General features: G+C 39.0%; 2 protein-coding genes across 2 annotated transcripts; both read left to right on the top strand.

Annotated features, from left to right (window-relative positions):
* Window positions 1-420: 420 nt before the first annotated feature.
* LOC311054812 (zinc finger protein RFP-like) lies at window positions 421-12,856 on the top strand (the record flags this gene model as incomplete). Its single annotated transcript, XM_084070814.1, has 3 exons — window positions 421-1,339; window positions 11,449-11,612; window positions 11,727-12,856. The coding sequence occupies 3 exons, from the start codon at window positions 421-423 to the stop codon at window positions 12,576-12,578; spliced, it is 1,935 nt and encodes a 644-aa protein (XP_083926940.1). The 3' UTR covers window positions 12,579-12,856.
* Window positions 12,857-18,265: 5,409 nt separating this feature from the next.
* LOC311054814 (E3 ubiquitin-protein ligase TRIM21-like) lies at window positions 18,266-23,426 on the top strand (the record flags this gene model as incomplete). Its single annotated transcript, XM_084070816.1, is given in 3 exon segments — window positions 18,266-18,367; window positions 21,761-22,020; window positions 22,022-23,426. Coding segments are annotated over 2 exon segments (1,656 nt in total). The 5' UTR covers window positions 18,266-18,367; window positions 21,761-21,769.
* Window positions 23,427-24,161: the final 735 nt, after the last annotated feature.

Raw genomic sequence — 24,161 nt, forward strand, 5'->3', positions numbered from 1 at the left:
TTTGTGGAGTCCACATACTCAATCTATGTGTGTGTTTCACTATAGCATGCTCTGGGGCTGGGGGGCCGTCCTAAATAGCGTGCACTGGGGGCTGTTGCAACAACATCACACCACTGCTATACTATATCAAGCTATGAATGTGTGAAATCTCTGCCTATCAACATATCTTTGCTTCATGTATCTCGAGAAGCACAGACTGGCCTATGTACTATGATAATGTACAGTTCTAAATAGTCTGACAAAGGGCACAATGGGTATTGCATAACCAGAGGGGAATGTGTTCCCAACATGCATCATTCCCAACAGGCATCGTTCCTAATGGGCATCGGCCTTGTATATGGTATACTTTAGGTTTGTCTGTATAAATGAAGAGCAAAAAAAAAACACATCATGTTTTCACAATTTTCACAGTGTGTAGAAATGGCGTCCACCAGCAGTCTTCATTCTGAAGAGCAGTTCCTGTGTTCTATCTGTCTGGATGTGTTCACTGATCCAATCACCACTCCATGTGGACACAACTACTGCAACACCTGTATCAAACAGCATTGGGACACCACTGATGTGTCTAAGTGTCCACTATGTCAAGAAACATTCTATAGGAGACCACAATGCTCTGTTAATAAAGTCCTCTCTGAGATGGCTGATCAATTCAGGAAGTCAAAGGAGCTCAAAAAAACATCCAACACAAACCAAGAACCTGCTAAACCAGATGAAGTCTCCTGTGACGTCTGTACTGAGACCAAACTGAAGGCTCTGAAGTCCTGCCTGATGTGTCTGGCCTCATACTGTGAGACTCACCTGGAGCCTCACCAGAGTTCCACAGCATTAAAACGACACAAACTAATCGACCCTGTGAAAAACCTGGAAGACGTTATGTGTAAGAAACATGACAAACCTCTGGAGCTGTTCTGTAAGACTGACCATGTGTGTGTTTGTCAATTCTGCACTCAGTTAGACCACAAGTCACATCACATTGTATCTTTGAAAGAGGAATATGAAGTAAAGAAGGCTGAACTGGGAAAGACAGAGGCTGAGGTTCAGAAGATAATACAGGAGAGAAATCTGAAGATTCAGGAGGTCAAACACACAGTAGAGCTCAGCAAGAAAGATGCAGACAGAGAGATAGCAGACAGTGTGCGGGTCTTCACTGCTTTGGCGAGCTGTATTGAGAGAAGCCAGGCTGAGGTCATCAATGTGATTGAAGAGAAGCAGAAAACAACAGAGAAACAGGCTGAAGGCTTCATTAAAGAGCTGCAACAGGAAATCACTCAGTTAGAGAAGAGAAGCTCTGAACTGAAGCAACTCTCACTCACTGAAGACCACCCAGTGCCGGTGCTAGGTAATTTGGCGCCCTAGGCAATATTTTTCCTGGCGCCCCCCCCCCCCCCCGCCCCCCCCCGCACCGCCACCGTTTTCTGCCACAGCGCCACCTAGATTCTGAAAAAAAAAAAAAAAAAAAAGTTTTTTTTTTTTTTTTTTTTTTTTTGCGCCCCCCCCCCTAGTGGCGCCCTAGGCAACTGCCTACTCTGCCTAATAGGGCGCGCCGGCTCTGAGACCACCTCCAGCTCCTGCAGAACTTCACATCCATCAAGACCCCTCCACCCACCAAGGACTGGAAAAAGGTCAATGTCCATCAGTCTTCATATGTGGGGACTGTGAGGACAGCAGTGGCTCAGCTGGAGAAGACACTCAGTAAAGAGATGAAGAAGCTGTGTGATGTTGAGCTGAGGAGGATCCAGCAATATGCAGTGGATGTAACTCTGGACCCTGATACAGCGCAGTGCAATCTCATCCTGTCTGAGGACGGAAAACAAGTACATACTGGAGACATAAAGAAGAATCTCCCAAAAAGCACAAAAAGATTCTCTCCATGTGCCTGTGTCTTAGGAAAACAAAGCTTCACCTCAGGAAGGTTTTACTATGAGGTTCAAGTTAAAGGGAAGACTGACTGGGATCTAGGAGTGGCCAGAGAGTCCATCAACAGGAAAGGACAAATCCAACTGAACACCAACAATGGTTACTGGACTATAGCGTTGAGGAATGGAAATGAGTACAGTGCTTATACTCGGTTCTCTATCCTCCTCCCTGTAAGAGAGGAGATCCAGAAAGTGGGAGTGTTTGTGGATTATGAGGAAGGTCTGGTCTCCTTTTATGATGTGGAGACCAGAGTTCATCTCTACTCTTTCACTGGCTGCACCTTCACTGAGAAACTCTATCCATACTTCTGTTCATGTGTTAATAATGATGGTAAAAACTCTGCTCCTCTGATCATCTCTCCTGTCAATCACTCAGATTAGACTAATTCTGAGCTTTACATGAAAAAGGTTAGTTTTTATTCAAGACAACAAATGTGTTCATCAAAGGTTTGGTTTTAGTCAACTGTCACTTCAAATCAAGTAATTTAACTGTTGTTCCTAATTATGCATTAAAGATCTATTAAATTGAAACACAATAACTTAATTTTACATCTGAAGTACAGCCAAATACTAATTATTGTAAATGGAGTATTTAGCTTAAAACATATGACCTGTCTGTGAGACTGTACCATGGTACAATAACTTGATTGTATATTTCATTTCATGGCAGTCAATTTTAACTTCAATTCAACATTTTCTCTCATTATTGTACTGTACAGAAATGTCAGGAATGACAATATCTAATGTTCAGCGTAAACACAAGAATACAATGATTTTGATGTTATTATTTTTATGTACTGTAGTTGATTATAAATTGTAGAAGGAAAATGTGATCCTTCAAAAGAAATCAGCAGTTAAGTAATTCATGTGTAAATTTGCAGTCCTTGGATTTGACTCACTATGAAGTGCAACAATAAAACTAATAAAGCTTTAAAGAGTGACACTTATTGGTGATATTTTCTTATAATGGAGTATGTCAAAGTAAATACCTAATGATTCAAAAGTACAAATTATGATGTACTTTTTCTTTTCTTTTTTTTTTTATTCCAAAACCTGCCATTATACATATCACCTGCATGTCTTCATGTATGGGAGCAACCCGATCGCCAGAGGAAACGTTCTCATTGAACGTTTTTCAACGTTTATCAAAATCCGTGCATAGACTACTGGAAAACCACAAATTCCGTGCATAGCCGCCTCGCATCTCCCCCATTGTGACTAAACCATTTCGGAGCCGCGCAGTCTCAAGGGAATTGTCGCCGTGTGAAGGACCACCGAGCGAGCTAAAGCGAGCGAGTTGCCGTCCGGAACATTGCGACATTCCCTTGAGCCTACTCAGCGGCGTTTGAGTTACGTACCGATAGGCACAGAATCGTAAATGTTGTTGTGGGGACTGCTCTACTTCCTGTTTTTTTCCGGGTTGCGACTGGTTATGCCCACCGTGGGACTCCCCGTACATATGCACGGAATTTGGGGGTTTCTAGGCGACTATGCACGGAATGACGTGCAATGTATACTAATTCTCTGGCGATCAGGCTGATGGGAGGGACTGATGAGAAAGTTTATATGGGATGCAAAGAGGCCAAGAGTTAAACTCAAAACCCAGCAACAAGACAAAGACAGAGGAGGTCTGGCGTTACCTAATTTATCTCATTATTATTACGCAGCACAGTTAAAACCCATTTTAATCTGGATGAACAATAAAATGAGCCACAAATGGAAGCTCATAGAGTCTAATCTGGTTGAACCACTCAGCACCTTGATCTTTGCATCCTATAATAAAATACAGACTAAAACACTCAATCATTCTATACGTAATACATTTAAAATTTTGGAAAACGATATGCAAAATAAGTAAGGTTAAAGAACAAGAAATTACCTGTATGAGAGAAATGTCATGTGACTCAGATTTCACTCCAAATAGTATTGATCATGTTTTTAAGATATGGGAAGGGAAAGGCCTCAGGAGATTCTATCAAATGTATAATGAAGAAGGGGTGGTCTCTTTTGAAAATTTAGCAGATCAATATGATCTTCCAAGTCATCATTTTTATCGATATTTGCAAGTAGGAGTTACTTAAAAGAGAAGCTCAAAATTAGAACTCTTGGAGACCTTCACCCTCTCCTAAGATATATAGTAAAATCCCATCAAAGACATGATTACAAAAACACAATTGGACAAGTTTATCAAATCTTTCAGGAAAACAAAATTGAAGATCTAGATCACATAAAGGATAAATGGGATAAAGAATTGAAAATAACCATACAAGGAAGTGAGTGGAATCAGAGTTTTAAAGACATTTTTAATCATATAAGATCGCCTTTTTGGCAGGAATACGCCTGGAAGATGAATATAAGGTATTTCCAAACGCCTCTATCGATATCCAAGTACACTTTAAACTCTAGTTGTTGGAGGGGATGTGGGGAGAATAGGGCGGACCATACCCATATTTTCCTTACATGCCAATACAACACTTTTGGTCCAAAGTTTTACAAATCATAGAACAAATATTTGGAAGAGCTGTTAATTTAGAAAATCACAATATACTTTTGGGAACACGTCCCAAAAGTCTACAGAGGGAAGAATGATATCTTTTTTGGATTTTGAGAATTACAGCCCTCAAACAAATAACTAGATGTTGGAAGGGTCTGGAACTACCTAGGGTAGTCAGATGGATGGAAAAAGTGGACATTTTAAAAGACATTTATTCTATGGAGAAGGTGACATAAAATCAATGGAAAGGACAGTTTGTTTGAAAAGAGATGGGCTCTCTATCTTGCAAATACAAGTAATTTGATAATTTAACCTTAGAAACTAAAAAAAAAAAAATCTTTTTTAAAATATTATTTTTATTATTATTATTTTTTTTTATTTTTTTTGGAAGATCTGTATTTATTTTAACCAACCAAGTATTCAGAACTAAAAATGAAATAAAAGAAAATGGAAGACATATTACCAACCCCCCCCCCCCCCCCCCCCCCCTTTTGTTTTTCTTTTCTTTTTGTGTGTTTATTTCTTATTGTTTCATTTCTGGATGTCTTTTTTATTGCTTATGCCTCCTCACAAAGGAGGGTGATGCGGATGCATCGACAAAATAATGATCTTGAAATGTCTTAATATCCTTTTCATTTTTTTACTTATTGTATGTAGGTGAAGGGGTTTTACAAGCAAAAAAAAAAAAAAAAAAAGAATGGGTCGAAATGTCTGTTGATAACAGAGACATAAAACATGTGAAATGTATTATTACTATTATGGAAGTAAACTGAATGATTTATTGTGAACATGTTTGGACTCAATAAAGTATAAAAAAAAAACCTTTTTATTCTTAATATCAATTTAAATTTAGAACATAAAATAATGGGTCCCACCATGAGTCCCTTCCTAGAAATGTAGTGGAGTCAAAAGGACAATATTTCTATTTGACATAAAGTGAATGAAAGTCATGTGGTTACAAAACACAGGGGGGGATTAGCTTAATGTGCAACATAACTTACACTATAATTGTATACAGGGTATCTGCACATTTCTTAAGTGACACTTTAAGGATCTATATTACTGTGTCAAAAGTGATCAACAAACTATTCTATAAAAACTGGTCAAACATTGGCCAAATTATGAAATATTACCTGAGAAAGAGGCAAACATTGTGAAAATAGCTGATCAACACCCTCACAACGCCTCACATTGCAAAAAAATAATGTTGAAATCTTGTCTACATTTCTACCTTGGTAAAATAACTTGATTGTATGTTTTATATTATGGCATTCATGTCTAGGTTCAAATTAACATTTTTTTCATTAATGTGCAGGAATAATACCTATCAGGAATAACAACAATATGTAATTGTCAGTGACTTTAATAGAATTACTAAATAGGGATGCACAATTAATTGGTCATCATATCATTATACCAGCCAATATTGGCCTTACAAATGCGATATCAAAATGATACATCAGTTTAGTTGATGTTTTATTTTATGATATTCATTTTGAATATGTCGCTGAAAAAGCCCTTTGTGATGATTGGAATTCAAAAGTGTCTACCTGTAGAACAAATACAAGCAAACATGTTAAAATGTGTATACAAATAAATGCTATATCTTTACTACATTTAGGTTGTATGAATGAATAGTGCAGCGGTAGACCTAATAAATCAGTTAATACAAATCCTAACTAGAAAAAGTGCTCCTCGGAGCACAGGTCTCCGCCAGGTCAGGTAGGCTATTGTGGCTTCCTGGTGGCGCTATAATAGGCCAACGTGAAAAGGGTGCCATTTCTTCTTAGGCCTTGCACGACAATCGGACACTGACTGCATTCATGATTTGAGAAATTTTGTTAAAAACATGTGTTTCGCTAAATTAGACCTGTTGGTGGCGCTATAACAGGCCAATGTTAAAAGGTTGGCATTTGTTCCTCAACATAGTGTGAATGTGCGAGCAAAGTTTGAGCGCAATTGGACGGTGCGTTCATGATTTGCAGAATTTTGTTCAAAACAAGCCAATAATGCAAACTTTAGATGTCAATCTTAGCCAATCAGTATGGAATATGAAAAATCAAACACATCCGTCGTGATCACATGACTATAGAGATCATGTGTACCGATTTGCGTGAAATTTGGATAAAATTGGAAGGAGTAGTATAAAAAAATGTGTTTTACACAAGTCGGCCTCCTGGTGGCGCTATAAAAGGCAGATGTGAAAAAGGCAGGTCAAAGGTTTTTCCTTGACCTATAGGGAGTGTGCATACAAAGTTTTACACAGATCGGTGCACTTATAGGTAAAAACACAAATCGGCCTGTTATAGCGCCACCATGAGGCTGATTTGAAATTTTTCAAATGTTAGTTCTTCCTTGGCCTAATGGAAATGAGCGTGCAAAATTTCAAGGAAATTGCATGCTGTGTTCATGATTTGAGGCATTTTGTTCAAAACGGTGCACTCCTGCAAACTTTGGAAGGCATTTTTAGCCAATCAGGATGGAATATGAGAAATCTGAAAGACCCGTTTCGTTTAATGACTATAGAGATACTGTGTACCGATTTGTGGGATTTTTGGACAAAATCTGTAGGAGTACTGTCAAAAAATGTGTTTTGCACAAATCGGCCTCCTGGTGGCGCTATAACAGGCCCCTGTGAGAAATTTGGGGCAGAGGTTCTGCTCTGGTATCCAGGGACTGTGTGTGCACAGTTTGGCTGCGAGCAAGCCAACAGTGCCGGAGATTAGCTGTACACAGACAGATCGAATGACGGACACACGGACACACGGACGGACGGACGGACGGACGGACGGACAGGGGGTAAAACATACTCTCTCGTCATGCCTTTCGGCCTGGCGGAGACAATAAATCAGTTAATAAGACGTTATTTGTTTTTTTTAGGAATCTGTATCTGCTCTCAGAATCACAGTTACTGTATTACAGGTGTAACGGTAAAAACGATCATTTTAGCACCAGGGATCCACTGACAGAGACACAGCTGGCCTAATATCACAATCCTGTTGCCTCAATACAAAAAAATACAAAAACTAACAATTGTACAACTACAAATGAATAAGACCCTACTGGAAACTTCCATTCTAGCACCAAGGCTCCACTGACAGAGACAGCTGGGCTAATAATTGCTGATGAGTATTTATTAACACATTGGAAAATAAAACCACACTCAATGTTTAAAGTATGATGACAGAGGAAAAACAACAACTCTTTAGCTTTTGTTTTCTTCTCATAGGGAAACAAACGTAAGAAAACTCAAATATAAAAGTGTAAATATGGTATGAATTTGCATTTGTATTCTGCACTTATCAACCTGCATACAGAGTGAAAGAGCCTAAGGAAGGGTTAACTTTTGACACGGTGCAATGGAATGTTGACTTGAATCTAAACAATGTGCTGTATGAGAATCAAATGTGAAACAGTCTCACACAGAGTGACAGCAGAGATCATATTCTCTACAACAACCTACCATCAACAGGATTCTCCTCATTAACAGAGAAGACTTAAGCACATAGACACGTGAGTACAGTATTGATGAGGGTTGATGTGGGTAATGTATGTTTTGTAATAACAATCAAAATGTATAAAGTAACTAGTAACTAAAGTTTTCAAATAATTGTAGTGGAGTAAAAGTACAATATTTGCCTCTGAGATGTAGTGGAGTAGAAGTATGATGAGACCAGTTATAGAGCCGAGATTGATCACTTCTATAGCTGGTGCTCTGTAAACTCATTGATTTTAAATACAAAAAAGACCAAAGAAATGGTATTTGATTTTAGAAGAGACCCTGTTTCTCTAACTCCTGTAACTATATGAATAACGCTCCCATCGAAATAGTACAGGAGGACAAATACCTTGGCACCATTATCGACAGTAAACTCACATGGAACGCTAACACCAATGCCAGATCTGCAAAGGCTCAACAACGCCTGTACTTCCTAAGGAAACTTAGAAGCTTTAAAGTGGATAAAACCCTGCAGATACTGTTCTATAAGACCTGCATCCAGAGTTTACTGACCTTCTGTATTCAGTGCTGGGGGGAGCACTAAGTTTGCAGAATAAGAACAAGTTAGACAGGGTGGTTAAATTAGGAGGTAAGATAACTGGTGAAGTAATGTGCAGTATCTCATACATGTCAGATCTGTATACCAAGAGACTAGCACAAAAGATTATAGCCGATCAGTTGCACCCACTATGGTCTGTCTGAGTATAAACTCTTACCCTCAGGGCGGAGGTACGGCATGCCTCTGGCAAAAACGCGAATCATTACGTCCTTTGTTCCACGCAGCATTCAGCTGCTAAACAAAGACAAGTCTTTATTTTAAGATTGTTTTGCAGTATGGAGCCTGACGATCATGCAGTGTTTGCTTTTTATGATGTATGTATTACCATGCTCATGTCATGTTTTTAGTCTGTGTTGTATTTATGTGTGCTCTCTGTGTGCAAAGCAAATTCCCGTAAGGGCAATAAAGGTTTCATTCAGTAAAAGTACTGAACATTGGAAATACTAAAGTAAAAAATAAAACTAAAAATGTTACTTAAATACAGCACTTGAGTAAATGTACTTACTTTACCACTGTACCCAACACAAAAATGCCTGAAATTACACAGTTGTTATTTTTGTCTGAATTAAATATTTCAGTGCTATAGAGTCTAAGTCAGCAGTGGAAAATAACTAAGTACATTTACTCAAGTACTGTACTTACAATTTCAAGGCACTTTTACTTGATTTGAGTATTTCCAGTACTTTAAAAATAATTAATACTTCTACTCCACCACATCTCAAAAGGCAACTATTGTACTTTTTTTTAATTTTTTATTTTTTTATATCAACAACAATTATTTGAAACTTAAGTTACTGTCTACTTTGTTAGATTACAAAACATGCATTGACCAATGAAGCCCTATTTTATACTTGGGCTACCGGCGATTCAAATAATATGCAATCTACAACACATCACGATGCGACACAGTGTGAGCGTTGTTTTTAAAAGCATGGAGTATGTTTTGTAATGTGTACAGGGGTCATCAAACTTGTCCGTTGCAAGACCTGTCCATGTGGCACATTTATTATTTTATAAAATATATATTTTTCATTATAAATATACACAATTATTTTGGACTCCTAAAGTGCAGGATGACATGTTTAGGAGCCCTTGCATCAAACTATACTTGTGACACTGCATTCCTTAAAATCCTGTGGTGCTCTTCATTAATCTCTCATCATGTACGTTTCTGTTTTGACTGCATAACACCAACGCATGGTCTAAGACTTTCTCATCAAGACATTCACCTTCCTGGAAACCACACCTAGCTTTCGTGACAAACAAAAACTAGTTTAGCTTGATCTCCTGTCCTCTGATAAGCCTTATAATAACCATATGACATATAATAACTCACCTCTGCAGCTAAATAATGTGCGATGGAAACACTGTAATGGTATAGAGTAGACCCAATTATTGAAATCCCAAACACTGAATAGACCATATCCCGCATTTAATGCCAGTCTCAGGACTGCCACCTGCCAGTATTCATCTTATTCTTGGTCCTTCTCCAGGGCGGCGCCATTGAGTTTTTCTCTGTGTGCTGCTTCATTAAATATCTGTTCACTTCCGCCCTAGTAAGCTACTGCAGACTTAATGCAGGTTATCAGCAGCGTTGCCAGATTTTACAAAAGAAACACGCGGACATGGGTCTATGAAAACAAGGCCAAAAGCAGCGACTAGGTTTTACCACTTTCAGATATTTGAAAATAGATGTACAAGCTCCCAATGTGCCGCAATGTGTTGTGAGCTTGTAGAAATGCTATTTTCAAAAAATAGAAAAGTAAAATGTTTTGAATATTTTTAGGGAAAGACAGGGCCCCTCAGTCCGCTTCTCCGGAACTACCCTGCCGGGACTGGGGGAGGAGAGCCTCTGGCATGTGAAGGATCCAGGCTCTGTGGGTGGCCTCCTGGCCGGGCTCCTCCTCCGTCTCACCAGGTCCAGGACCTGTGCGTTGCACAAGACTCCAAACATTTCATTCCGGCGTGATGGTGTCATGGGCATCGGTGGTACTGCAGGCGCCATTTACGGCTTGCCTGTAAGGCCCTCCTTAAAGGCCTCACCGTGGGTTTTTTGGGCTTCTTCCTCACGGAAGACACAGGCTGGGGCGCCAACCCATACTGCTCCCGGGTGCAGTCTACATTCCGGCTGTCAACCGACTCTCCAGTGGTCACCAGACTGTTCCTGGTTGTCACGTAGTCTATTCCTATGAGCCAGTATTTAGGATAACTATGAATAAAAAACATCACTTGGATGCACCTGGGACGTATCATCAGTGTTGTAGCCTGGGGTCGACTGGTGTTTTGTGTCTCGCAACATACATCCTCGCCCAGGTGACCCAGCCGGGGTTGATCAAGCCCCGACTTAAGTCCCAGTAGCTGCCCACGGTCAGTCCTCTTAGGGAAAGACAGGGCCCCTCAGTCCGCTTCTCCGGAACTACTCTGTCGGGACTGGGGGAGGAGAGGATCTGGTATGTGGGGGGACTAGGCTCTGTGGATGGCCTCCTGTCCGGGCCCCTCCTTCGTCTCACCAGGTCCAGGACCTGAGCGTTGCACCAGACTCCCCCGCTCCAAACATTTCACTCCGGCATGGTACAATGGCGGGTACAATGGGTAATGCATAACCAAATGGAAATGTGTTCCCCATATGCATCATTCCCGACAGGCATCGTTTCCAATGGGCATCGGTCTTGTATATGGTATACTTTAGGTTTGTCTGTATAAATGAAGAGCATTATAATTAAAAAAATAATTTCATGTTTTCACTTTTATTTTCAGTGTGTAGAAATGGCGTCTGCCAGCAGTCTCCATTCTGAAGAGCAGTTCCTGTGTTCTATCTGTCTGGATGTGTTCACTGATCCAATCACCACTCCATGTGGACACAACTACTGCAACACCTGTATCACACAGCACTGGGACAGCAATGATGTGTGTAAGTGTCCACTATGTAACAAAACCTTCTATAGGAGACCATAATTCTCTGTTAATAAAGTTCTTGCAGAGATGGCTGATCAGTTCAGGAAGAAACAAACGTCCAACACAAAGTGCATTGTATCTTTGAAAGAGGAATACGAAGTAAAGAAGGCCGAACTGGAAAAGACAGAGGCTGGAGTTCAGAAGATGATCAGGAGGAGAAAACTGAAGATTCAGGAAGTCAAACAGACAGTAGAGTTCAGCAAGAAAGATGCAGACAGAGAGATAGCAGACAGTGTGCAGGTCTTCACTGCTCTGATCAGCTGTATTGAGAGAAGCCAGGCTGAGGTCATTGATGTGATTTAAGAGAAGCAGAAATCAACAGAGGAACAGGCTGAAGGTTTCATTAAAGAGCTGCAACAGGAAATCACTCAGTTGGAGAAGAGAAGCTCTGAGCTGAAGCAGCTCTCACTCACTGAAGACCACCTCCACCTCCTCCAGAACTTCACATTCATCAAAACCCCTCCATCCACCAAGGACTGGACAACGGTCAGCGTCCATCAGTCTTCATATGTGGGGACTGTGAGGACAGCTGTGGCTCAGTTGGAGAAGACACTCAATCAAGAGATGGAGAAGCTGTGTGATGTTGAGCTGAGGAGAATCCAACAATATGCAGTGGATGTCACTCTGGACCCTGATATAGCAAGTCGCTGGCTCATCCTGTCTGAGGATGGAAAAAAAGTGCATGATGGAGACGTAAAGAAGGATCTCCCAGACAACACAGAGAGATTCTCTGTCAGTCCCTGTGTCTTAGGAAAACAAAGCTTCTCCTCAGGAAGGTTTTACTATGAGGTTCAGGTAAAAGGGAAGACTGACTGGGATCTAGGAGTGGCCAGAGAGTCCATCAACAGGAAAGGACGAATCCAACTGAACCCCAAAAATGGTTACTGGACTATATGGTTGAGGAATGGAAATGAGTACAAGGCTCTTGCTGACCCTCGTGTCCTCCTCCTTGTAAGAGAGGAGGTCCAGAAAGTGGGAGTGTTTGTGGATTATGAGGAGGGTCTGGTCTCCTTTTATGATGTGGAGACCAGAGTTCATCTCTACTCTTTCACTGGCTGCACCTTCACTGAGAAACTCTGTCCATTCTTCAGCCCCTGTGGTAATAAATATGGTACCAACTCTGCTCCTCTGATCATCTCTCCTGTCAGTCACTAATCCTGAACTTTACATGAAAGAGGTTAGTTTGCATTAAAGACAACAAATGTGTTCATCAGAGGTTTGGTTTTAGTCAACTGTCACTTCAAATCAAGTCAATTAACTCGTATTCCTAATGATGTATTATAGATCTATTAAATTGAAACACAATAACTTAATTTTACATCTGAAGTACAGCCAAATACTAATTATTGTAAATGGAGTATTTAGCTTAAAACATATGATCTGTCTGTGAGACTGTTGAAACGTATAAAGAACTTGGTTGTCTTATTTCATGGCACTCAAGTTTAAGTTCAATTTAACACTTTTGTTCATTAATGTACTGCACAGAAATAATGTATGTCAGGAATAACAATTTGTATTTTCAGTGTCTTCTACTTTAATGTAATTAATATATAACAGTTAATTGAACACACAAATTCATTGATTTCTATGTGAATGATTGATTATATTTTATAGCTGCGTGTGTGTTTTCAAACGATTGGACATGTAATGAATTTCTGGGACCTGTTGAAAAGTAAAAAATAAAAAATAAAAAATTGCTGACAGTGGCCAACACAGCCAGAAATAAATCTGGCAGTGACGAGTTAATATCAATGCATTGCTGTATTGGATATTTTAACATAAAATAAATAAGTAAATACATAAATCAATAAATTGGAATAGCAGATCTACAAGCTCATGAACCATCACATCGTTTCACGTTGTGAGCTTGTAGATCAGCTATTTTCACTATATTTTAAATAGGGCTTAAGTGGTTAATTCATACTATATTTTTGTCAGTTTGAAATGTAGTGAATGCTAGGCATGTGGTTACAACAACAACCAAACAATATAAATATATATTGTTTTACTTAAGTACAGTACTCACAAAAATGTACTAGTTACTGTCTACCAGTGGTAATGGGTGTTAACACTATATTAACCATTTAAAGGACCTTACATTACAAATTATCTGTTCACTTCCTCCCCAGTAGGCTGCAGGTCTAATGCAGGTAATCAGTGTGTTGCCAGATTTTGCAAGAGAAATGAGTGGCCAGGTCTATGAAAACAACCCCAAAAGAAGCAACTAGGCTAAGTTTTACCACTTTACAGTTTTCGGATAAACAAACACATATTAATCTGGGGGTCCTTGTCCTTGACATGAAAAAAACAGTGGGAACCACTGGTTTAAAAAAAAATAGGAACCAAGCCCAAATAAGCAACTATACTTTAAAAAACAAGCCCAAAGTTGCTTAATTATAAGCAGACATGGCAACACTGGTAATCAGGAAACCCCTTGGTATGGGGCTCCCCACCCCCCCCCTACTCCCCTACCTGGTGGGCGTGGCCAGGAATAAGGTGGATAGGATGGCAGGTGTGCCAGTAGCAGATGAGTAGAGGCTCAGATTCTCTGCCTGATGACCAGAAGCCTAATATCTCCCTCGCCCAAGGGGGAGAAATTCCCCTTTAGGCTAGTGGTTAAGATGTTAAGCTTTCCACGAAGCTACACCCGGGTTCGAATCCGGGGCGTTAATTGTTGTCTATTCACTCTGCGTCATCACAATGTGACGTGTTGTGAGCTTCTATTTTCACTATTGTTGACATGATCAAAGAGAGCCATGTTGAAAGTGGTTACGGTCCTTGTAATAAACATTAACCCATTCAATCTGTGTAACCACTTTATCCATATTTTATACTTTGGCTATTCAAAAATATCAGATATACAAGCTCATAGCGCGGCTCCGAGTGCCGCGCTATGAGCTTGTATATCTGATATTTTTGAAAAATCTTCACTTCTTTTTTATATATTTTTAAAGGGAACATTTGAACATTGAACATATATGTATATTCAAAGATGTGCACAAATGTTCACGATTTTTCAAAAAAATTGCAGATCTACAAGCTCATAGCGGGGCACTCAGTGCTGCACTATGAGCTTGTGGATCTGCTATTTTTGAATAGCCAAAGAGATAAAAAATGACACAGATTCTTTCCCGGTCTAAATGGGTTAATTAATAGGTAATAATGTCCTTATATGGAGAAGTATTGTGAACAGAAACATTCCTGATGTGGGTGTGTCAGTGTGAAATAATCTACACAATGTGAAAGTTTGACAAATAAATTCACTGGTTTACTGTTTCCTTTGAACCTGAAGTGTCAATTAAAATTGAGTGACACTTTCAATAAAGGTCACATCTATGATGCATTATAAGCATTTTAAAGTCGACTATTATATTATCTATTATAGAGATGTCAGATCACCATCACTGACAGAGACACAGCTGGGCTAATAAATAAATCAAAGTTTAAAGGATGATATTGGAGGAAAAATAACAATTCTTAAGCTCTTCTATCCTTTTTATTAAAAAAAACAACTTTAGAAATGTGTATAAATGTGTAAATATGGTTTGAATTCACATTTTATTCTGCACTTCAACCTGCATACAGCGTGAAAGAGTCCAGGGAAGGGTTAACTTTTGACACGAGAATGTTGACTTGAATCTAAACGATGTGCTGTATGAGAATCAAAGGTGAAACAGTCTCACACAGAGTGACAGCATATTCTCTACAACAACCTACTATCAACAGGATTCTCCTCATTAGCAGAGAATACTTAAGCACATAGACAATTGAGTACAGTATCGATGAGGGTTTTGTTTGTGTGTTATCATTTTAGCCTTAATGTCTGACTGTGGGACGTGTTGTTTACATTTATGACTAATAAAGTATTCAAGCAATCCATCAACATCAGTTCCCAACACATAACAATGGTGACATTTTGATGACATCTGGAAGGGACTGGAGGCAGTCCATGGACCTGAGAAAACTTTAGGCTGTGCTGACATCTGCTGGTGTTTATCTGCAATTACAGTTGTGTATCTGTTTTAGTTTTTCTTATGTATTGTATAACTTGTCTGTCATGGAGTATCACTAACTTTAGTGGTTATTTGTATAAATACAACTGACTTAACAGTATTGACGGTATCAAAGCTGATTCACTGTAATAAAACGTAATATTTTGCATGATACCACCGTGCATAGGGTCATAACACTTGTGAGTGGATGGAAATAGAGCTTGTAGCCTTCTTTCTTTCTTTCTTTCTTTCTTTCTTTCTTTCTTGGTGCATCCACCGAATGTATGTTAAGGCTTTTAAAACCCAAATAAAATGCAAGTATAATCATTACTCAAATTCAGAAAATCTACCCCCACCCTTCCCCTCTAATTAAATCTGAGCAGCTGTAAATCATTGTTAGAATCTTATAATGTCCCATATTCAAGTCTTTGTTAGTATGTAAACATGATATAGACTATAAGCAGTACACACAAGCATGCACACTCACACCCTTAGGATATTTGCCGACCAAAGTGTTTCTTCCCAGCTGAAAACGACAGGCGCTCGCCTAAAGACACTTCCAAATATATACCAGCTCTCAGGAAGCATATAAAAACAGCACACCTCAACACGCAAGCGCAAGACAGACGTTCAGCTCCCTGTCACACTGCTGGAGTTTCCAAAAACAGGGCACTCCCGTTGTAAACAAAACATAAGCTGCGCTCAGGCAAAACCATTTCTTGATGGACACGACCCCTTATATGTTTCCATCCTCAGCCCCCATTTCAGCTTTTGTACATACATTGTACATTTTATACATATATTATAATATAATATGTGTATAAAATCGTATACATATATTCCGACTCTGTACATGTCGTTTTTTTGTCTGTATTTTGTGATCATTTTGAACTGTTGATAATACTTTATATGTCTATGAATTGAATACCAAGGACCTCAATGGAAACAAGACCGCAAGTACTTTTTTGGACGGACCTTTTAGACAAAGTGTTTTAACTGTACTTGTGCTGTTATTTACATTTCTGCCTAATAAAATATTCAATCAATCAGTCAATGAGGGGAGGGGTCCTGCCTGCGAGATCCTGTTGTTTCATCTGTGCACCGAGTGCAAAACTCTTGTGAGGTTAAAAAGTAGCGTGCGTGTACATTTTGGTAAAAATAAAACCCATACATGATTAGGTTTAGACATAGTTTCTGTGAGGTTTAAGGTTAGGTTTAGACATAGTTTATGTGAGGTTTAAGGTTAGGTTTAGGCATAGTTTCTGTGAGGTTTAAGGTTAGGTTTAGACATAGTTTATGTGAGGTTTAAGGTTAGGTTTAGGCATAGTTTATGTGAGGTTTAAGGTTAGGTTTAGGCATAGTTTCTGTGAGGTTAAAGGTTAGGTTTAGACATAGTTTATGTGAGGTTTAAGGTTAGGTTTAGACATAGTTTATGTGAGGTTAAAGGTTAGGTTTAGACATAGTTTCTGTGAGGTTAAAGGTTAGGTTTAGACATAGTTTCTGTGAGGTTAAAGGTTAGGTTTAGACATAGGTTCTGTGAGGTTAAAGGTTAGGTTTAGACATAGTTTCTGTGAGGTTAAAGGTTAGGTTTAGACATAGTTTCTGTGAGGTTAAAGGTTAGGTTTAGACATAGTTTATGTGAGGTTAAAGGTTAGGTTTAGACATATTTCTGTGAGGTTAAAGGTTAGGTTTAGGCATAGTTTCTGTGAGGTTGAAGGTTACAGGTTTAGGCATAGTTTCTGTGAGGTTAAAGGTCAAGCTTTAGACATAGTTCCTGTGAGGTTTAAGGTTAGGGTTCAGGCATAGTTTCTGTGAGGTTAAAGGTTAGTAGTTTCTGTGAGGTTAAAGGTTAAGCTTTAGACATAGTTCCTGTGAGGTTTAAGGTTAGGGTTCAGGCATAGTTTCTGTGAGGTTAAAGGTTAGGGTTTAGCGCCACCTGGGCGACGCACTAAAGAAAGAGGGACTATTTTCACTACTTTTGTGTGACACTTTTTTTATGATGAAGCAGGGCAATAATTCATGAAAAAAACATATGTAAATGAAATATGGAGATATATGAGGTCAGCAACGATATGATACCTGACTACAGACACATCGTGAATATTCTAAATCAGTCAGGTTAGGATTAGGGGTTGGGCCGTTGGGGTAATGCCGAATATAATAGTTGCACACCAGTTCCCCGCCCTGACAAATAGCTGATCTGCAAGCTCACAGCACGACGCAGTGTGACCCACTGTGAGCTGTTACATTTGTGGAATTCTTTTTTTTTTTTAAGAATTCCGGAATTATTTTGAAAAATATTTGACTATATTGACTTTTTGTTTTTAGTTCTGAAAAGTATTTTTTTTATATTTTAATCAATTACAGGGATAAAAGGATGTGTGACCCAGAAATAGGACCTGACCCAGTGCTTGAGAAACACTGTCTAACATAAATCCTATGCAGACTCATCTTGAGGTCAAAGTCCACAGTACACGACAGCTTGCAGTGCAAACAACATGACTATGCTATAAAACAATATCTTTATTACAAGGATCTCGATCAGAAACATGGTTGATGATTAACGCACTGAAAAACCACAATCAATGTTTAAAGTCGTACTCAAATATGATCTCAGAGGAAAAATAACAGCTCTTCAGGTCTTCTCGGCCAATATTATATTAATCTCAATGAAAAAAATGTAAGAAAAGTAGAATATAAAGGTAAATATGGTATGAATTAAAAATTGTATTCTGCATTTGTCAACCTGCACACAACGCAAAAGAGTGCAGGGAAGGGTTAACTTTTGACACGGTGCAACGGAATGTTGACTTGAATCTAAACGATGTGCTGTATGAGAATCAAAGGTGAAACAGTCTCACACAGAGTGACAGCAGAGATCATATTCTCTACAACAACCTACTATCAACAGGATTCTCCTCATTAACAGAGAAGACTTAAGCACATAGACAGGTGAGTACAGTATTGATGAGGGTTTTGTTTGTGTGTTATCATTTTCGCCATAATGTCTGAGTGTATCACATGTTCTTTACATTTCTGATCAATAAAGTATTCAATCAATCCATACATTTCAGTACACAACACGTAACAAAAATGCCTGAAATTACACAGTTATTCTATCTGTCTGAATTAAGTATTTCTGTGCTATATAGAGTCTAAGTCAGTGGTGGAAAATAACTAAGTACATTCAGTGTGTAAAGTAACTAAGTACATTTACTCAAGTACCATACTTAAGTACAGTTTTGAGGTATTTTTTTTTACCTTACTGGAGTATTTCCAATTTTCAGTACTTTTACTTCTACTCCACTACATCTCAGAGGCAAATGTTATACTTATACTCACAACTGTGTTGTGAGCTTATGTAGATCTGCAATTTTCTAAGGATTTTATACATTATACAACTTGTGAAATGGGACATTGTGCATAATGAGTACTTATTACTTTTAGTACTTAAGTATATTTAGATGCTAATACTTTTGTACCTTTACTCAAGTACATTTTTAATTCCGGACTTTTACTTGTAACAGAGTATTTCTCCACTTAAGTAAAATAATTGAGTACATTTACTCCAGTACTGTACTTACAGTTCAAGGCACTTTTACTTGATTTAAGTATTTCTTTTTTAATACGTAATACTTCCACTCCGCCACATCTCAAAGGCAACTACTTTGTAGATTTAGATTACAAAACATGCATTAACCAATGAAGCCCTATTTTATACTTGGGCTATCGGCTATTCAAATAATAGGTGATCTACAACACATCACGATGCGACACGATGTGACATGTGAACGTTGTTTTTTAAAAGAATGGAGTATGTTTTATCATGTGTACATGGGTCATCAAACTCGTGACTGCATTCCTTAAAATCCTGTGGTGCTCTTCATTAATCTCTCATCATGTACGTTTCTGTTTTGACCGCATAACACCTACGCATGGTCTAAGACTTTCTCATCAAGATAGAATCTGTTCACCTTCCTGGAAACCACGTGACAAACACAAACTAGTTTAGCTTGATCTCCTGTTCTCAAGTAACACTGTCCTCTGACATAATATGTGCCCACTCACCTCCAGTGGCGTTCCCAGAAATTACATTTAGGGCAGGCGAGATTTTTTTCTCTACCTACCTTCACTCTTCATACCAGTAACCTGTAAGCTGATTGTATGACATTCTGAATTGTAGTTGTGTATATCTGTCTGTCTCTTATATGTTTATATTATATTATATATTATTATTATTATTATTTATTATATTTATTATTATTAATAATAATAAAACTTTATTTGTATAGCACTTATTTAAACAAAGTTACAAAGTGCTTGAACAATCAAAACAGCATTCATCAACAACAACAATGCAATAATGAAATAACAGTGATAAATTACATTTTACAATAAAACAGCACAATAATAGGCAACATTTGTCTCAGGGAGCTAAGAAGGCCATTCTGTAGAAGTGGGTTTTTAACAGGGATTTAAAACTCGTTAATGATCTGGTTAACCTTAGTTGCTCTGGTAGGCTGTTCCAAAGTCTGGGGGCCTTAATAGAAAAGGCCCGACCTCCTTTGGTCAACAACTTAGCCGTATAAATCTCCAGTAAACCCTGGCCAGATGATTTAAGGGTGCGCCCTGGCACATAAGGTTCAACCAAATTACATAAATAGCTAGGAGCTAGACCATTAAGAGCTTTAAAAGTTAGCAGTAAAATCTTAAAATCAATCCTGAAGGCGACTGGCAGCCAGTGAAGTGCAGCTAAAACAGGGGTTACGTGATCAAATCTCCTGGTACCAGTGATGAGCCGCAGATGTCACCTCTAACCCCGCCCCCTACCCCGCTTGGGGGGGGGGTCGGGCGGGGGGTCCCGAGGACCAATGAAATTGAATGGGCACAGCGGCCAATGAAATTGAATGCTGCTCTTAGAACACATTTGGGCCCTTATAAGTCACATCTGCTGATGAGCCTAGCTGCTGCATCGTAATCGCTGCTGTGTAATGCAGGTAATCAGCAGTGTTGCCAGATTTTGCAAGAGAAACAAGCGGACATGGGTCTATGAAAACAAGGCCAAAAGCAGCAACTAGGTTTTACCACTTTATCACTTTCAGATATTTACCACTTTCAGCTATTTGAAAAATAGCAGATCTACACGCTCACAATGTGCCACGGTGTGTTGTGAGCTTGTACAGTAGATATGCTATTTTCAAAAAAAGTATTGAAAGAAAAGTGAAATGTTTTGAATATTTTTGAAACATTTTAACAACACAAATAGATATTAATCTGGGGGTCCTTGACATGACAAAAACAACATTAGGAAGCAAGCCCAAATAAGCAACTACTTTAGAAATAAGCCAAGTTACTTTACAGAAAAAACAAGCTCAAAGTCGCTCATAATAAGCAGAGATGGCAACACTGGTAAACAGGAAACCGCTTGATATGGGGCTCCCCAAATGTTGGGTATGTCATTATAGGCAAAAACTAAAAAAACTTAGGGCTGGGAAAAAAATCAAATGAATTAGAGGCTTTGTAATTAATTAATCAAAATTAATCGCATGTTTAATCGAATATCAATATTTGACTTGAGAAGCGATTAAAATGCCTTAATTGTTTTAATCATGTTCATTTTTGGTAATTAGTTAATTGAAATTAATCAGTTAAAGTCCCAGCCCTAAAAAAAAACTACAAACAAGCAAACAAATTATAAAAAAAGAAAATCAAAGCTGATCTGTATAAGCTCACATCATGTCACCATGCATTGTGAGCTTGTAGATTAGCTTTTAAAATGTGTAACACATAGGCATAGACAGTATGGCACATTAGGGGTGTTTATGGTAATATTATTGACCACTTTTTTATATGTGTGACAGCAAAAATTAAATATTGATGAAAATGTGCATCACAAGCTGGCATGGTGATGAGCCCTGTATGTGTGTTTTGTGAAGACCACATACTCAATCCATGTGTGTGTTTCACTATAGCGTGCACTGTGGCTGGGGGGGGGCGTCCTAAATGGCCTGCACTGGGGCTTGTTGCAACTACATTACACCAGTGCTACACTGTATAAAGCTATGAATGTGTGCAATCTCTGCCTATCGGCATATCTTTGCTTCATGTATCTCGAGAAGTACAGCCTGGCTTAAGTACTATGATAATGTACAGTTCTAAATAGCCTGACAACGGATACAATGGGTTAGCATAACCAGAGGGGAATGTGTTCCCAACATGCATCATTCCCAACAGGCATCCTTTCCAACGGGCATCGGCCTTGTATATGTCTTTAGGTTTGTCTGTATACATGAAGAGCATTATAATAAAAAAAAACACATCATGTTTTCACTTATATTTTCACAGTGTGTAGAAATGGCATCCGCCAGCAGTCTCCATTCTGAAGAGCAGTTCCTGTGTTCTATCTGTCTGGATGTGTTCACTGATCCAATCACCACTCCATGTGGACACAACTACTGCAACACATGTATCACACAGCATTGGGACAACACTGATGTGTGTAAGTGTCAACTATGTAACGAAACCTTCTATAGGAGACCAGACTTCTCAGTTAATAAAGTCTTCTCAGAGATGGCTGATCAGTTCAGGAAGTCAAAGGAGCTAAAAAAAAACATCCAACACAAACCAGGAACCTGCTAAACCAGATGAAGTCTCCTGTGACGTCTGTACTGAGACCAAACTAAAGGCTCTGAAGTCCTGCCTGATGTGTCTGGCCTCCTACTGTGAGACTCACCTGGAGCCTCATCAGAGTTCTAAAGCATTAAAACGACACAAACTAATCGACCCTGTAAAGAACCTGGAAGACGTTATGTGTAAGTACCATGACAGACCTCTGGAGCTGTTCTGTAAGACTGACCACGTGTGTGTTTGTCAGTTCTGCACTGAGTCAGACCACAAGTTACATCAAATTATATCTTTGAAAGAGGAATATGAAGAAAAGAAGGCTGAACTGGGAAAGACAGAGGCTGAAGTTCAGACAATGATACAAGAGAGGAAACTGAAGATTCAGGAGGTCAAACACACAGTAAAAATCAGCAAGAAAGTTGCAGACAGAGAGATAGCACACAGTGTGCAGGTCTTCACTGCTCTGGCGAGCTGTATTGAGAGAAGCCAGGCTGAGGTCATCGATGTGATTGAAGAGAAGCAGAAAACAACAGAGAAACAGGCTGAAGGCTTCATTAAAGAGCTGCAACAGGAAATCACTCAGTTAGAGAAGAGAAGCTCTGAGCTGGAGCAGCTCTCACACACTGAAGACCACCTCCACCTCCTCCAGAACTTCAGATCCATCAAGACCCCTCCACCCATCAAGGACTGGACAAGGGTAAATGTCCATCAGTCTTCATATGTGGGGACTGTGAGGACAGCTGTGGCTCAGCTGGAGAAGACACTCAGTGAAGAGATGGAGAACCTGTATGATGCTGAGCTGGGGAGGATCCAGCAATATGCAGTGGATGTAACTCTGGACCCTGATACAGCAAGTCCCTATCTCATCCTGTCTGAGGATGGAAAACAAGTACATGCCGGAAACACACAGCAGATAAAGGATCTCCCAGACAACACAGAGAGATTCTCTGAATGTCCCTGTGTCTTAGGAAAACAAAGCTTCTCATCAGGAAGGTTTTACTATGAGGTTCAGGTTAAAGGGAAGACTGACTGGGATCTAGGAGTGGCCAGAGAGTCCATCAACAGGAAGGGACCAATCGCACTGAACCCCAACAATGGTTACTGGACTATAGTGTTGAGGAATGGAAATGAGTACTGGGCTCTTGCTAAACCTGATGTCCTCCTCCCTGTGAGAGAGAAGCTCCAGAAAGTGGCAGTGTTTGTGGATTATGAGGAGGGTCTGGTCTCCTTTTATGATGTGGAGACCAGAGTTCATCTCTACTCTTTCACTGGCTGTACCTTCACTGAGAAACTCTATCCATTCTTCAGTCCTCAGGTTAGTAATAATGGTAAAAACTCTGCTCCTCTGATCATCATCAAAAGACAACAAATGTGTTCAGAGGTTTAGTTTTAGTCAACTGACACTTCAAATCAAGTCATTTATCTGCTGTTCCTAATGATGTATTATAGATATATTAAATTGAAACAATAACTTAATTTTGCATCTGATGTACAGTCAAATACTAATTATTGTAAATTGAGTATTTAGCTCAAAACATATGACCTGTCTGTGAGACCGTACCATGGTACAAGCACTTGATTATATATTTTATTTCATGGCAGTCAATTTTAACTTCAATTCAACATTTTCTCTCATTATTGTACTGTACAGAAATGTCAGGAATGACAATATCTAATGTTCAGTGTGAACACAAGAATACAATGATTCCAATGTTATTATTTTTATGTAGTTGATTATAAATTGTAGAAGGAAAATGTGATCCTTCAAAAGAAATCAGCAGTTGTAATTAATGTGTAAATTTGGAGTCCTTGGATTTGACTCACTATGAAGTGCAACAATAAAACTAATAAAACTTATTGGTGATATGTTCTTATAATGGAGTATGTCAAAGTAAGTACTCAATAATTCAAAAGTAAAAATTATGATTATTATGTACATTCTGTTTTTAATATCAATTAAGAATTAAAAATGAAATTTAGAACGTAAAGTAATGGGTCCCATGAGTCCCCGGGGGGGGGGGGGGGGGGGATCAGCTTAATGTGCAACATAGTTTTTTCAACAGTAAACAAACCAAAATACACTATAATTGTAGGGGTATCTGCACATTTCTAAAGTGCTAAA

The sequence above is a fragment of the Gymnoscopelus microlampas genome, assembly GCF_963454915.1.
Source record: "Gymnoscopelus microlampas genome assembly, chromosome: 11".
Taxonomy (NCBI): domain Eukaryota; kingdom Metazoa; phylum Chordata; class Actinopteri; order Myctophiformes; family Myctophidae; genus Gymnoscopelus; species Gymnoscopelus microlampas.